The 16,085-nt window shown below is 38.8% G+C and overlaps 1 protein-coding gene across 1 annotated transcript in view; it reads right to left on the minus strand.

Moving 5' to 3' along the window:
* TMEM131 (transmembrane protein 131) overlaps positions 1-16,085 on the minus strand; it is a 169,588-nt gene that overhangs the window by 39,668 nt on the left and 113,835 nt on the right. Inside the window, exons 12-23 of the mRNA XM_075200119.1 lie at positions 15,549-15,657; positions 14,756-14,864; positions 13,657-13,810; positions 13,255-13,425; positions 12,452-12,562; positions 11,790-11,924; positions 7,698-7,802; positions 7,153-7,239; positions 5,445-5,597; positions 4,980-5,055; positions 1,927-2,038; positions 1,403-1,541 (exon numbers count right to left, since the gene is read on the minus strand). Of these exons, the coding sequence (XP_075056220.1) occupies positions 1,403-1,541; positions 1,927-2,038; positions 4,980-5,055; positions 5,445-5,597; positions 7,153-7,239; positions 7,698-7,802; positions 11,790-11,924; positions 12,452-12,562; positions 13,255-13,425; positions 13,657-13,810; positions 14,756-14,864; positions 15,549-15,657 (1,461 nt within the window). The remainder of the gene's footprint in view (positions 1-1,402; positions 1,542-1,926; positions 2,039-4,979; positions 5,056-5,444; positions 5,598-7,152; positions 7,240-7,697; positions 7,803-11,789; positions 11,925-12,451; positions 12,563-13,254; positions 13,426-13,656; positions 13,811-14,755; positions 14,865-15,548; positions 15,658-16,085) is intronic.

The raw sequence follows: 16,085 nt of genomic DNA on the forward strand, positions 1-16,085 counted from the left end.
TAACTGTTCATGCTATTTTCAAACAAAGGCAAATGAGAATACTGCCTGGGCCAGTTGATGCTATTGCTCTATGGGAATGTTCCACAGACCTATGTCATGTGTATCCAGAGCCGTAACTAGGCATGTGCAGGCGGTGCCATCGCCCAGGGCGCAAGCCCAAGGGGGCGCAGCAGCCGTCCGCTACCTGCCTCTGTACATTCAGCCTTTTCCTTCCGCAGTGGAACTCATGTGCGTTCCACTGACAGGAAGTTCGGCAAATGCTGAACTTCCTGTCAGTGGAACGCACATGCGTTCCACTGCGGAAGGAAAAAGGATAAAGAATTATTGGGTGTCTTTAGTACAAAAAAAAAGGGTGTCTCTGACCTGGGGTGACCCTGAACTTCCATCCAGAATGGGACGAGGGGAGTGGGGGGGGGGGGGGGGGGGGGAAGCACTACAGTTGAAGAGGACAAGTCCTTTAAAGCTGCACATTACTGACCTTTGAATATATCAACTTTATTGACTTCAATGCTGAATTTAACATTAAACACACGGCAGCTTTCATACCAAGGTAAAAGTTATTAGGGCAGCTGGATAAGTAGGATATTGGTAGGCATGTTATAAAAACTAGGCTCAACCAAACTCATGCATAGAATTGCATATAAATACATACAGATGAACAACTTTTCCGGTATACAGTTTGTGCAATTATTTGCTAATTTAGACCTAGATCAATTTTTAGGCAATCAATTTCCAGCTAGCAAATAATTGCCGGAAGACAGGCAAGAAAGGTTAGGTGAATCTATCAAATGAGGTTTATGTAGAGAAATAAATTATTTTCTCTCTGGTGGAGCCAGCTTATATTAAAGGTACAGTCCCCTCTCCAATTTTTTGTACTGTAACGGGGGTCCTGCAGGACCTTAGAAAAAGGGTCCCTCATACAGCCAGCGATGTCTCTGATGTATAGACGTACAGTGCTGTAACTACACATTTTAGGGCCCTGGCCGAGAACCGGCTGTTCATTTATTTGAAGAGTGTGTGTGTGTGTGTGATATAGATAGATATATATATATATATATATATATATATATATATATATATATATATATATATATATATATATATATATATATACACACATATACACACACATACATACATCATGCATTTGCAAATATGTGTAAGAATTCTTTCAGTGAAGTGCTAGCCACAGCCTCACATTAGGTTGGCCACACCCACTTGGCAAATGTCACTCCCGCTTAGATGGGGGGGCGCCGGTGCTCTCTCTCACCCAGGGCACTAAAATGTCTAGTTACGGCACTGTGTGTATCAATGGCTATGACTATCAACACAAGTGAATAGGCAATGCAAGTATACTTTTTATCAAAAGTAGAGCAGCGTAAAACAAAGCAGCAGCACTTACCGATGAACTGTTGGTATTTGTTAGGGGGAAGTGTATATGACGGGGTGAGCCGACAATGGATGGCCAAACAAGCTCAGCCTTAACCTCTGAAAGGACATTTTTCTGCAGATCAGTGTCAACCTCAAACACAGCTTCAGGCCTAAAGGGACAAAATGAGTGTATTGCTTTCAGGATATATTATCATTGATTATGTGTAGAGTGCCACTATATTACCCAGAGCTTTCCAAAGCATATTGAATGATTCACATCAGTACCTGCCCTATTGGTGCTTGCAATCTAAATTCCTGACCCCACATACGGTCAATTTTGTCAGAAGACTATGAACATAAAAATATGCTTCTGGATGCTGGCAGGAAACCCACACAAACACAGGGAGAACACACTTACTCCACACAGATGGTTAATATCCAATGCTATGAGACAGCAATGCTAACCACTGTCAATAATTACCAAAACATAACCCAGCTTGATACAAATAATCATTTAATAAAACCCATTCAACAAATATTTGAATATATACTTACATTTCAGAGTTCGATATATCAGACCACTTCTTGTAAAGATTATCATAATAATCCCAGTCTGAGTCCCAAACATCCTCCTGCATTGCTAAATGGTGTTGAGTCTTCAGTTCATCTGGATATAAAATAATACTTTAAGTACTCACCAATTACAATCCCAAACAGATTCCCCTTCACAATTAGTAACTTGTCAATTTAAAGATCTCAAATGTATTTTAAAGATAGGGTGCAATAAGATATCTTGGCCTCTAAAACAAAACCAATCTTTGGAAAAAAAAATTGAATAAACACCGGCACTCAAATATAAAGATTAAGAATAATTAACACTTAAAAAGGACCCGACTAGACAGCTTCCTTATAAAGGGGGGCCTAACCCTTTAATATAAATTAAACAGCAAAAGAAAGATAAAGGAAAAATTTACATAATATATTATGTCACATCGTTTCAAGACACTGGTTAAACTACCAGAAACATGACATTTATAATCTAACTATTGCAGGTATTGAAACTGTAAAAGTGACTCCAAACAGGAGGTGACCACTACAGACTACTGTAAAAAATAAGCCTATTGGACCTTCTACCTGGATTTTTTTTTTTTTTTTTTACAATGGGCCTTAAAGAGAATATTGAACTAAATAATTTTTAGTGACACCACCCTTTTTAACATTTGTATGTAGACATTTTCTCATTTATGCTTCAAAGTCATAATATTATAGGACACACAGTTTTTTGCTCTTTATGTTTATCTTTAGATATACTTAATTTGGCAGTATGAAATGTCAGGGTTGTTGGAATAAAATACTGAATCTCGAGGTTCGTACAGTTTGCTAAGCAAGAGACACTCCATTCAGGGTCTGGATTGAAGACTTGTATTTATGCATCTATGCTTTATGATTAATTACATTTTATATATTTTTTTGTTTATCCAAAATGAGAAGCAGAATAATATTATTCTTGTTCTTTATAATGCAGATGAACGATATCTATTGGTGTTTACTTAATGACCATTTATTTAACTGTTGAAAATAGGGAAGATTGTGCGTGCAGAAATCATCTGTTTAATAAATGTTTTGTATTTTTTATTTTGGCACTTATGACATAGAAAAAGGTCGACAGTCCCTGGTCTATTAATGTGCCAGCTAAGAGGTGGGTGTGTGTGTGTATCATTATATATTTCTTATTTTATGATGCCAATTTCAAATTATTATTAATAGTAATGGAACCAACTAACGTTTATGTTATGCCACATACTAGAGCCCCCAGCTCATATCATGCCACATAGTAGAGCTCCCAATTCATATTAAGCTTCATAGTTGTGCCCACAATTCATATCATGCCACATACTAGTGCCCCAATTTCATATCGTGCCACACAGTAGTGTCCATAATTCCTATTATGTCACACAAAATTGATAAAGGGTATGGAGTCATTAAGCTATGAGAAAAGGTTAGCCAGTTTAGGCATGTTTACTTTAGAAAAGAGGCGTCTAAGAGGGGATATGATTACTATGTACAAATACATTAAGGGTCAATACAGAGAACTTTCATTGGGACTTTTTATCCCAAGGACTGTACTCGGGACATGTGATTATCACCCTAAGGTTAGAGGCAGGGGAGGGCTGGCAAATTTCAGCCCGGGGGACACTAGACTATAACTCAGCAGCCTATTTTAAAGGGAAAAAAATGCAGGTGACCCAGCCCAAGGTAGCCCACTATGGGATCACCAAGGGGGCAGATGACCCGCTGCCCCCAAGCCCAGCCTGCCCCTGGTTAAAGGAGAGGAAGTTTCACAATCAGCAAAGGAAGGGGTTCTTTACAGTAAGGGCAGTCAAGATATGGAATTCACTACCAGGGAAGTTTGTGACGGCAGCCAAGAAAGGGTTAGACAATTTTTTTAGTGGAAAAGGGAATCAAGGTTTACGACCAATAATTAAAAATGCAGGAATGTAGTGGATCCAGGGAGAAATAAGACTAAAATATGGAGTCAGGAAAGATTTTTTCCGACTGAAACAGATTGGCGTTTGCTTCATCTGGATAAATTTCAAATATAAAATAGGGATCGCAGGAGATCCAAAATAGGTTGAACTTGATGGACTGGTGTCTCTTTCATCAACTATGTAAGTATGTAAATATATTTTTATATTAGGTGATATTTTATTGTACTAATCAAGTATAATACAGCATTCACAGACGTGATTGAATGTCTTTGGAGGAGTGTTTAGGCGAGATATTTGATTGTCTATACGTTGTTTAAATACTTCAGGTCTGTTCAGATCTAGTTACATACCCTCTGATGATACTAGCTTACCACTAGAGTAACGCATCATTTGAACTAATCTGCACAAGTATTGCTGACACTTTAAACAAGCTTTCTTTTGGATACATCTATTTGGTTTGTCACGGAGCACCTTATTAACGGAGGGAACTATATTAGAAGTACTTATACACGCAAGACCGGTGGAATGGACTGTGCTCTGAGATCTGTCACGCTGATATTCTGATGCCAAGTAGCACCCCCACTAAAAACTTTTTTCGGTATTGAGTGTACGTACATAATCTTCCTCATGTGAACTGTCTGTATTAATTTCCTTCATTTACAATAAGAACACTACGCTACACATTAACTAGGTTCCTTATTCAGACTGTGCAGTCTGCACATTATTTAATGTATACATAAGCTCTTCTAGTGCAGTTCTATATATACACAATTGATGCTGATTATCGTGTTTTTACAACTATTTTTAAGATGTCATACATGAAATAAATAAGAAGCTTTTCTTTTCTTTAGATACAATTGCCTGGGAATGTGAGTTACATGTTTCTTTTTGTTTTGTTTCTTCTATATCTGAATATGTTTTTGTGCTTCCATTTTTTACCCTTTTCCTGTGTAAAACCAATCTTTGCCTGTCCTATGCATTGGTGCAAAAGCAATCTCAACTGTTTACAGTGATACCTAATGAGTTATTCACATGAAGGTGTCCCTTTAAATTTACATTTTTATCCCTAAAAATTAAACGAAAAATATTGTGTAATTCCTGTCTCCATAAATTACTTACTTTTAGATATAAAAGGAAGTCCAATATAACAGTGGTCTGCACAATGTAAAGCAGCATCAAAATAGATATTTGCTATCTACAAAGAAAAGGAAATATAAAAAGTGTTATAAGTCCGTCCTCTCTCTCCAGCTCTGATAAAACAAGCAGGGGATACTGGTAACTCCATCAAAGTCGATGTTGCCGAAGCTTGGCGTAGGCACTTAATTTTAATAGGAGTGGGTATCATAGTATGAAGTGTATAGGTGTGTGTTACACTCAATGGGTAAAAAAAACTAAGACATTTTATATTACTGTAGATTTAATTGTGCTGTAGGATCTGGGTAGTTACGCCATCCATAGCAGACATAGAACAGACACAGCAACATCCATATACTACTTCCATACAGAGGAAGGACTTCATGTAAGTGATTTAAATTTGTATAAGCTGCTTCAAATCTCAGAAAGTGAATACTACTGTAGTTATACCTTAGATTTTTTCCCAGGCTCCAATTCTTCCTTATTGCTCCGTAATCGCTTATAAAAAAATCTCATGTCCTCCGATAAGGAGCGTATTTGCTGTATTTTCACCTTCTGTGAGAAGGAACTCATAATATTTAAACTTTGATGAACTATTTTTCCCTACGGCAAAACAAAAGGAGAGAGAACAGAATTCACAGTCAAGTCACACAACAAGCTAGGCTAGATCACGTCTTTCTTTGACACCAAGAATGCAAATTCATAAGCATCAAAAAGAAAACCCAATAATCAACAAGCAGGACCAGCTGTTTGTGTGTCAGTTCGTCTTTAAGCTAAGTAGTTCGCCTCAATGTGACAGAGTTTATTAAACCAAAGTGACTAAACAAGTCTTTCCAAGAACACATGCCTTGCAATATTTGACTGCTGGAGGTCAACATAGCTGCCAGAGCTAGTGAAATTACATCTCATGAACAATTCACTACACAGTATTTGGTGCCTCACAAGAGTGAGCCTATTATCAGGAGTCTCAGACAGGTGGGTTTGGTGAGAGGGGAGAGTGCAGGGTATTACAAAAGAAGTTTTTCCACTAGGTATGGTCAAGAAATGCAGGAACATGTTATATACTTTGCAAAATATTATACACTTATCTTATACCTACATACTTGGAAAACAGATATTGCTGAAGCTATGATTGGTACTGTAATTAGGGTAAATAGACAGACCTGTGTCTGAACACTACATGGAAATTGTACCGCAAAACAGATCAGACATTGGGACAAAAAACTTGCAATGACCAGAGAACAAGAATAGGACAGATGTCTGTTGTATACTTCGCAGCAATTACGAATAGCCTGTAACTCTATAATAGAGAACCTGCCACAGAGTTAATAAGTCATCTCTAAAAATATTAGGGTGTGATAAATGCCTTAAGGGTTATTTAAATTAGCAGCTATTGGCAGAAATTCCTGTGCTGCAGATCTCATGTGATAATTCAGAGCCAATATGCTGAAAGCTGGCATCTTGATGTTACAGAACATCTTTCAGATGCAGAGCGGGCATGCTCATTAGTAACTGACCAGAAGATGACTAATTGATGCTGGCATACAAAAAAGGGAATACAGAAAAAAACTGAACAGTTGAAATGTTTCATACTGTAATGTTTTTCTTTTTTACAGTATAAAAACACTTTAAATATGGGCAAAAATTGCCTGTGCACCATGGTCTGTTTTTAATTTGGCCATACATGTAGGTGGCCATACTGTACAGGTGTTCAAAACAGATGTGCAATACGATAATTTACAGCATGAACTGTCATTAGGGTTGGGAGAAGACTATAGGAGTCATCTCCTGGCATCATATACAAATATGCCTAAAAACCATCCCAACGAACCTTAATTGGATTATCAGGCTTCATACTTGTTTTGTAATCTAGATCCAACTACCCAATATTGGTTGCAGTATCACAGCGTGTTTGGCCAGTTTTAATTAAAATAGTAGTCAAAACTTGTAGAGAAGCTCCATAGGTCAGGTGACTTCTGCAATATTAAGGTGGTCCAGCACGCCATCCCTTTGCTTTATGTCAGAATTGAAGAACAGTGAGGGAGGGTCAGAATACTGCTGACATGCTATTAGCATAGTCCACATTAATAAATGTAACCCAGTCTATTATAACAAAATCACAACACAAGTAACAAATAACTCGAACAAATCTTCTTACCGGAAAAGAAGGCGGAAGAGTAATGTGCTTTGGAGAGCAGGTCAACGAACCCACAGCAATCACCGCCTTCACAGGGATTGTCAATATCTATAGAGGACAATAAACAGCACATGAACAAGTGGTCCTCCACTTACTAATACTTCCAATGCCATATATAAAACGAAGCATATCTGCTCATGGTCATTTTAGGCTTCAATAGAAGGGACATTGTATTATTAGCACTGGATCCACACATATTAGGAGAATAAAAACATTCTATACTGAACATCACAACTACTGGGTATTCTCAGGTAGACCTATGAAAGAGAAGATTCAGTATTAGGGCCTGCAAATGTAAGTTTATGAACATCCAGTAATTCTTGTGAGGTCTTCATGCTTGTTGCATACCTGATTAAGACAGAAACAGGGATCTTTCAGTCATATTTGCCCAAATGGTGAGCTTCAGTAGTGATTGAAACCACATACATATCCTTTCTCCCACAAAATATTGCCAGTACAATGTAATATAGAGAGGTGGTGGCTTATCAACAATTGCATGAATATACCTCAAAATCTGTGGTTATTTGGATGCCTCCATCATAGGAACCTTCAAGATTTTTTGCTGTTAATGTCACTCGAAACACTGCATAATAACCCGAAGTTAATATAACCTGGAAACAAAATACATAAAAACATATTTTGACCATTTATTTCAGCGCTTATTAAATCATGAGATAAAATGCCACACAAGTGTGTGCACACAGCACAAATACATTGGAAAGCAATCCGTCGTCAGAATAGAAAATTTTGGTTGCAAAATCACTGAATTGAACCATTTGCTGTTCTGGCGTGGATTAGTGTGTGTGTGTGTGTGTGTGTGTGTGTGTGTGTGTGTGTGTGTGTGTGTGTGTGTGTGTGTGTGTGTGTGTATATATATATATATATATGAGTTTTACTCACTGTAAAACCCATTTCTCTGATTCCATTGGGGACAAAGCGAGACCTTGGAGGTATAGTAATGGGTCCAGGAGTCTTGTCACTTTAAAACTTGTTTGATCTGAAGTCTCCTCCCCTGCTATGCCCTTCCTCCACTGCAGTTTCCTTAGTTTTGACTAACCAAGAGTGAGAGGAGAAGGAGAGATCCCGCAGGGATACCATAAAACAAATAACCCTCATACACAGAACTATATACAGAGCAAGGGATGGTGCACAGTGTCCCCCCCAATGGAGTCAGAGAAATGGATTTTACGTTGAGTAAAAATCTTATTTTCTCTATCCTGCCATTGGGGGACACTGCGAGACATTGGGGATATACCAAAGCTTTCTTAAGGGTGGGATTGCTCTGGCACCACTGCGTGTAGAATCCAACGGTCAAAACTCGCATCAGCCGATGCGAAGCCTTGTAGTCTGTAAAACTTTGTGAAAGTGTGGACACAGGACCACGTTGCCTCCCTACACAACTGCTCCGCCGACGCCCCGTGACACACCACCCAAGAGGTACCTACCGCTCTGATAAAATGTGCCCTTAAATTTGGTGGAACAGGCTGTGAAGCCCCAATGTAAGCCTCTCGAATAGTGGAGGTAATCCAGCGAACAATAGACTGTTTAGACGCTGGCCACTCCCGTTTATTCGCTTCATAGGAGGACAAAGAGGTCCCTGGTTTTCCTAACAGGGGCCGTGCAGTCCACATAACATTGAAGCACTCTGACTACATCCAGTAACCTTAAGGAATTCTCTTGGGAGGACTGGGAGGAACGGAACACCGAAACAACAATTTCCTGATTTAAATGGAATCTGGAAAATACCTTTGGGCAGAAACCAGGCTTGGTGCGAGGTACCGCTCTGTCCGCATGAAAGATGAGAAAAGAGGGGTCACAGCGAAGCGCTCCTAATTCCAATACCCTGCGAGCAGACGCTAGGGTCAAGAGGAATGCAGTCTTTCAATTAAGATGATGTAAGCCTACCGATTGTAAGGGTTGAAACGGTGGCTTGGCAAGTGCATTAAGCCCCAAATTAAGATCCCAGGGCTCAACTGGGTGACAGAAGAGGGGTTGGACATGAAGAACCCCTTGAAGGAAAACCTGGATGTCTCTATAGTCTGCAAGCTTACACTGGAAATACATAGAGAGCGCCCAAACCTAAATTTTTAGAGACCCTAGTCGAAGTCCCTTCTGCAGACCTACGTAAGAAGGCTAGCAGATGGGGAAGAGCAAATGTAGACGTGTGAAATCTTTGCGATTCGCACCACTGAATGTATGCTCTCCAAACTCTATGGTAGATGGCAGCTGACAAAGATTTTCTAGCTTAGGTAGAAATGACTTCCTGTGAGAACCCTCTAGCCTTCAGAATTAGGGTCTCAACAGCCTCGCCATCAAATCCAGACGATCCAAACCTTGAAAGAGAAGATTACCTTGAATTAGAAGGTCTGGATGCATAGGAAGCCGGAAGGGAGGGGCTCCTGCCAGTCCCAGAAGATCTGAAAACCATGTTCTGCGCAGCCAATATGGTGCTATCAAGAATGTGGGAACCCTCTCTGTTTTTAGCTTCTTGAGAACCCGAGGCAGCATAGGAATCGGAGGGAATATGTACACCATCCAGAAATGCCATAGGACAGACATGGCATTTGTGAACTTCGCTTGTGGGTCTCGGACTTTCGTTATGTATACCGGGACCTGATAGTTCAGTCTGGACGCCATCAGACTTCTATCCGGTAAGCCCCAGCGATCCATCAAGAGAGCGAATATCTGCTTGTTCAGAGGCCATTCTCCCGGATGGACTGTTTTTCTGCCGAGAAAAATCGGCTTCCCAATGGTCAACATGATGCTCTGCCCAGGACAAAATTCGAGCCACCTCTCGCATGGCTGCTACGCTGCGAGTGCCGCCTTGATGATTTATGTAGGCTACCGTGGTGGAATTGTCAGATTGAATCTGTAGAGGTTGCCCCAAGAGGAACCCCTGAGCTCTTGTTAGAGTCCTGAATACTGCTCTGAGCTCCAGAATGTTTATTGGAAGTAATGCTTCCTGTGGAGACCAAAGACCCTGAAACTTCAGAGGTTCTCTTACGCCTCCATATCCTACCAGACTTGCCTCTGTCGTGACCCGGGTCCATTTCCAGGTCTGCAGGGACTGTCCTTTTTCCAGGTTGTCTTTGGATACCCACCATGCTAGAGAGACCCTTGTGTGGGGGGACAGGCGAGTGATCTGTCTGTCTAAATGATTGTGAGATCCTGACCACTTCTGAAGAATCTCCCTCTGAAGAGGTCACGAGTGGAACTGAGCAAAAGGAACTACCTCAAACACCGAAACTATTGTCCCCAGCAGCTTCATGCAAGGGAGGACAGACACCATTTTCTTTGCTAGGATGGACTTGACACTCACGCGAGGAGACAGGGCCTTGTCCTCCGGAAGATATGTTCTCCGAGTCTGCGTGTTGAACATGAGACCCAAGAAACGCATCTGTTGTGCTGGAATTAATGATGACTGGTGAACATTCAGCACCCACCCATGAGCCTGAAGAAATTGCATCGCTATCTCTATATGCTGAGATAGAATAGATGCTGATGGAGCTTTTAAGAGAAAATCATCCAGATAGGGAATAACTATTATGCCCCTCTGACATAACAGACCCGCCATGATTGTCATGATCTTGGTGAATACCCGAGGAGCGATTGCCAGTCCAACGGAGAGGGCCCCGAACTGAAAATGGAAGTTCTCCACCGCAAAAGGGAGTAGACACTGATGCTCCTTCCATATCGGGACATGCAGATAGTCATCTTTGGCGTCTATAGAGTTCCCCCTCTAGTCAGTCCTAATAAAACATAACAAAAATCATCGGAACCTGCTACATTCCCTAAATATCTTTCAATGACAGAGCACCGCTGAATTGAAGAGACTTGCATGCTGAGGACTATTCATAGTATGTAAACGGAAACCAGGTTTACAATTCACCGATTAAAGTAGCCAAGGGCATTTCGTTTCACTGTGATCACGACGCCTAGACAAAGTACTACTACTACTGAATGATATCACCCATGTGAGATTCATTCACATTTAGCACACTTTTTAGAGACTCTGGGCCTGATTCATTAAGAAAATTAAAGCAAAAAAAGTTATAACTTTTGCACCCCTTGCATTGCAACATGGTTTTGCAAAGGTGCAATTAGTTTATTATTTTGCACATACGTTAAATACTGGCTGATTTTTCATTTCATGTAGCACAGAAATACTTAATAGCTTTATTTTTACACTGACATTTAAAGCTGAACTAGGACATGCCCTACCCCCCAATTAGAAATCTGTCCCCACATTTTAAATTTACCTACCCCTCCAACGCAACATGGTTTTGCCAAGGTGCAAATTTACTCATTTTTTATTTACTTTTGTTAATGAATCAAGCTCTCTGTTTTTAAGTGTTTTTATTAAATGCATTTTATATGACCTGGTTTTGTGAGTACATGTTTTACTAGTTCTCTGCCATAGCTAGAAATTATGATATTTTATCACATTTACACTTGCATACAAAAAATTTATGTATTTGTTTGAAATCGGATTAAACAAGATCCAAAAACTGCAACATCTACACTTAAGGGATGAAAAAACATTTCCAGATGGTAAATTTTAAAGATTAAAACAATCCTCTAGTGTGAAGAGCACTTACTGATGTGCGGTCAGATGCAGTGGAGTTTTCAATCTCAGGAAGGTTTGCTATTATGGAGGTCCTGTTTCCCTTCTCTATAGCAAGAAGTTCCATTGCAAGACTGTCTCCAATAATGTGCCAACTTTTTATAGCCAACTAAAACAGCAAAACAGAATAACGGGGAAAAAATTAAATAAAAAGTGAGTTAATTTACGGAGCAAAACAGAATAATTCTTAGAGATATTAAGTATAAAAGCAATGTACCATAAGCTGTACCCAGAGAAGCATTCACAGAATAGGAAAATCCATTGGGTATAGGCTTCTTGATCTTAGATTATTTTGCTTTTTACTTAATAAAAACATCAAAGAGCCTTTGCTAACAGAAGACAGTTGAGGGAGCCATTTTACAGGTCAAGAGAATGCACCTATCAATTTACTCATAAAAATGCTTCAATGAGGTCACCGATTTCTAAGAAATATGTAGGCTTGAATCTCATGAATATTGGATGAGCCCACAAAATAGCTGCCTCCAATAAAAGTAAAATGTGCTTGGATACACTAGATTTATAGTGAGGTAAAACTACTACATCATCAATTGCAAATTATTTCATCAAATTATAGCAGCTAAAAGGTAATCGCATGCAGGATAATAAACATTATATGAGCAGAATAAGATCACTCACCTCTATAGGGTTGTTATTTACAATAGCAATGAGAAGACTGCTAGATTCTGCAGCACTTAGAATACCAAAATCTAAAAAACGTTCTTCTGGTTTAGGAGGTAAAGCAAAGTACTGCAAAAGAAAATAAGTTGATAAGTAATTTAAAAAAATAAAAAAAGTCCTTACACATTCAGTTTCAGGTGCTTCACAATCAAATCAGGTGTTTTCCTATAGGTAACATCTGCAATTATTTGCTCTACGGAGTGTTAATATTTTAACTGAGGACAAGGCGATAAAAATTTTTGTCATATGAATAAAATGGCATTTTAGCTGAAGGGAGAGTCAAAATCTATCCACGACCCATAAATGTACACCACCTGACAACATACACTGTTTCAACTGCATTAAAGCATAATAGAGGACAATTACGAAGACTAATGCAGTTATCTGTGCAAATAATGCTGCAACCTATAGCAGCTTCTCAGGTGTTCTGTCATTTTACGAACTGTAGTGAAAAAATGAATTAAAATCCTATTTGTTGCAATGACTTACAGCACCTTTGTTTGCTATCTTTTGTGGAAACACTTGTATATTATGACATAACTACACAAACTGTTCCATGTGCAAAACATTCGATCCTTACAGGCCAAAGAAAGAGCTGCACCCAGCTAACTACCCGTATTAAAGACCTTTTAATCTATGTTCTACCAATGGGATGATAAAGAGTATATATTACATAATTGTTTACTTGCATGGTTTAATAGAAAGTTCTTGCAACAAGCTGACCATTAACTGTGCAGAACAGTGAAGTCAGGAATACTTACTTCTAGAAAGCCTGTGTATGCTCGTACAGGAAGGTGGAATTTGGATGCATTGGTAATTAGTAATATATTACTGTCAATATGGACAGAGAATGTTGAAGGTGTGAACATAAGTGAGAATATATATCTTGATTCACCAGGAGGAAGTAATACATGTGATGTGAAATTCTGGACCTGCATTAAGGAGAAAAAAAGAACAGAAAATAAGCAAAGTACCAACTGCATCTCTCTCTCCCTATACACACACAATTTTATATATATATATATATATATATATATATATATATATATATATATATATATATATATATATAAAACACACATATACATTACACATACACACACAATAAATATATATTTTTATTATTTTTTTGAAGCACTTTATAAATGGATAGTAAGACATACTTTAAACATGGTCTTTGTATCTGTAGGTAACAAGACATCATGAATGAGTACAGCAAAAGTAAAGGTGTTTGTCAAGAAAATGGGTCTCTCCACTGGATCAGATGGACTATCACGGATGTGAAATAAAGTTGCTGCATGATCAAAACCCAAGTACCTGTGTACAAAATAATCACAAAGAAACCCATTATTTAATGCAAGTTCTTAAGGAGCAAATGAATTGCAATACAAATATGTTGGATGTATGATTTTAGTGAACTATAATTTCAAACAGGTGCATTTGACAGCACAATATTCCCACATCTGTCTTACAGAAGCTGTACATAACTATTATGTACCGTGTTACCTTTTATGTTCCATTATGTGCTCCTGCTCTATCTGACATTCAGTCTTTGGGACTGTCTTTATTTCCTTTCTTATGCATCATAACATTACCTGTCACTTGCAGCCCCATCCTCAATTATTCAAGCATATTAGTGGACAGGTCACTGTGTCCTACAAGATCAGCACATTCACCTCCTGGAATAAGGATTCTAGTGATCTTATTGCTACAGGTTGTTCTAGGTGGCTACAGACGGATGTGCAGAAGATGAATAATACAATAGGTTTTCTGCCCCTAGGGATATGCACCTAAAAACACAAGAACATGTTTTTCTTTGAGAATATGGAAGTGTAGGGGGAAAAAAGACCAATAGTGCATCATGGTCTATTATCATCATTACCCACAGATTGATCTGTGGTATGTGTGCGCACATTTTGCACACATTAACTATGGTGTACACAGACCAATAAATGCAAGCACATTTTGCACTGGGTGTTCTGCTGAAGAAAGCAAAATACACATCTACACTTGCCCTGCTGTCAAGTGACCACCGATATGACTGTTACTCCACCTAGGCTAGTGTCTGAATGTGGCAGAATTGCATCAACTTGGATCTGCAGTATCTACTTTGTGTATCTAGGCTTTGCTTTTACAATTTTTACGTAAGACGACTCAACACATCAATTTATATAAACACTGTATACACTTTCTCAGTTTATTACTTCCATGTATTCATTAAGGTTATATTAATTAGAAAAAGCGGATAAATTAGTAACTTGCCCATCCAATACTTCTGCTTGATATGGAATTTCAAGTTTTGAGTAACTTTTCTCTTTTGCTTTTACTGTAATTTTTCCAGAAAACTGTAAGGATTTCTTTGCTTTTGATGCTGTTAAAGAAATGAAATCTTATTAAACCAAAGAATTGTCCAAACTTCAATTTATATACAGTGATGAGGGGAGAGGGCTACAAAGAGATTAAGCAGGTCAGATATATGAACATGAATTACAGAGGTGCGGTAGCGTTGCTGGGGCCAGGGTGCACAGCAGAAACTACATTGTTGTGCTTTTCAACTAGCATAGGGCTTGAAAGTTCTTCAAAAATGTATTCCGGTTGAGAAAACATTGCTCAATGTGAGTAAAATATGTGCCCCTATGCATGAGCAGTTCAAAAGTTTAGTACACAGACTTCACTGGCCTGTACATTTCAATAGGTAGCAGCATGGGCAGCACGGTGGCTAAGTGGTTAGCACTTCTGCCTCACAGCACTGGGGTCATGGAGTTCAATTCCTGACCATGGCCTTATCTGTGAGGAGATTGTATGCTCTCCCCATGTTTTCTCCGGGTGCTCGAGTTTCCTCCCACACTCCAAAAACATACTGGTAGGTACAACGCTGCGGAATTAGTGGCGCTATATAAATAAATGGTGATGATGATACTAGGGAAATGTAGCCAAAAATATAAATTAAAAAAAAATGTGCTTATGTGTGAGGAAGTATTAAAGAGTTCAAATGAAGTATATTGGGATACGGTTTCTAACAACTATAAAGAATGATCCGTAAATTCAATCTTACCATCAAAACTGATGCTTGCAACTTTGGTGTATTTGCTCTCTGAAGCTTTCAATGTTATTGGTTTAAAGTGAACAGTTATTGCATCATTCTGAGGTGTTGATCGCACACTCTAAACAAAATGAGAAACAACAATTACCGCAAGAAAGCAAACTATAATTTAAAAAGGTATATGCCACCTAAGAAACTACATCACCAAACTCCTCTCCAATGGACAAACTCAGAATTGAATAGGATATTAAAATATCTATCTGTTCTAAGCATGCATATATTTTTGATATAGTCTTCTTAGCATACAGTATATCTGAAGGACAGATCATGCCTAATCTGTGCTGCCCAGCCAACAAAACATTACTATATTGTATCAAACTGTGCACAAAATGGCACACTCTAGTCATTGAGGGATGCCTGGGTAGCATGGTAGAGAGACATGATTTGCCATTCTATCAAAGTTTTGCTACGGAGTGACAGCCAAAACACAGAGCAGTTGGTAATGGAGATATTGATTGTAGGAAGCTCCTTTTTAGAAAATATCTTTTC

The sequence above is a fragment of the Mixophyes fleayi genome, chromosome 2, assembly GCF_038048845.1.
Source record: "Mixophyes fleayi isolate aMixFle1 chromosome 2, aMixFle1.hap1, whole genome shotgun sequence".
NCBI lineage: Eukaryota > Metazoa > Chordata > Amphibia > Anura > Limnodynastidae > Mixophyes > Mixophyes fleayi.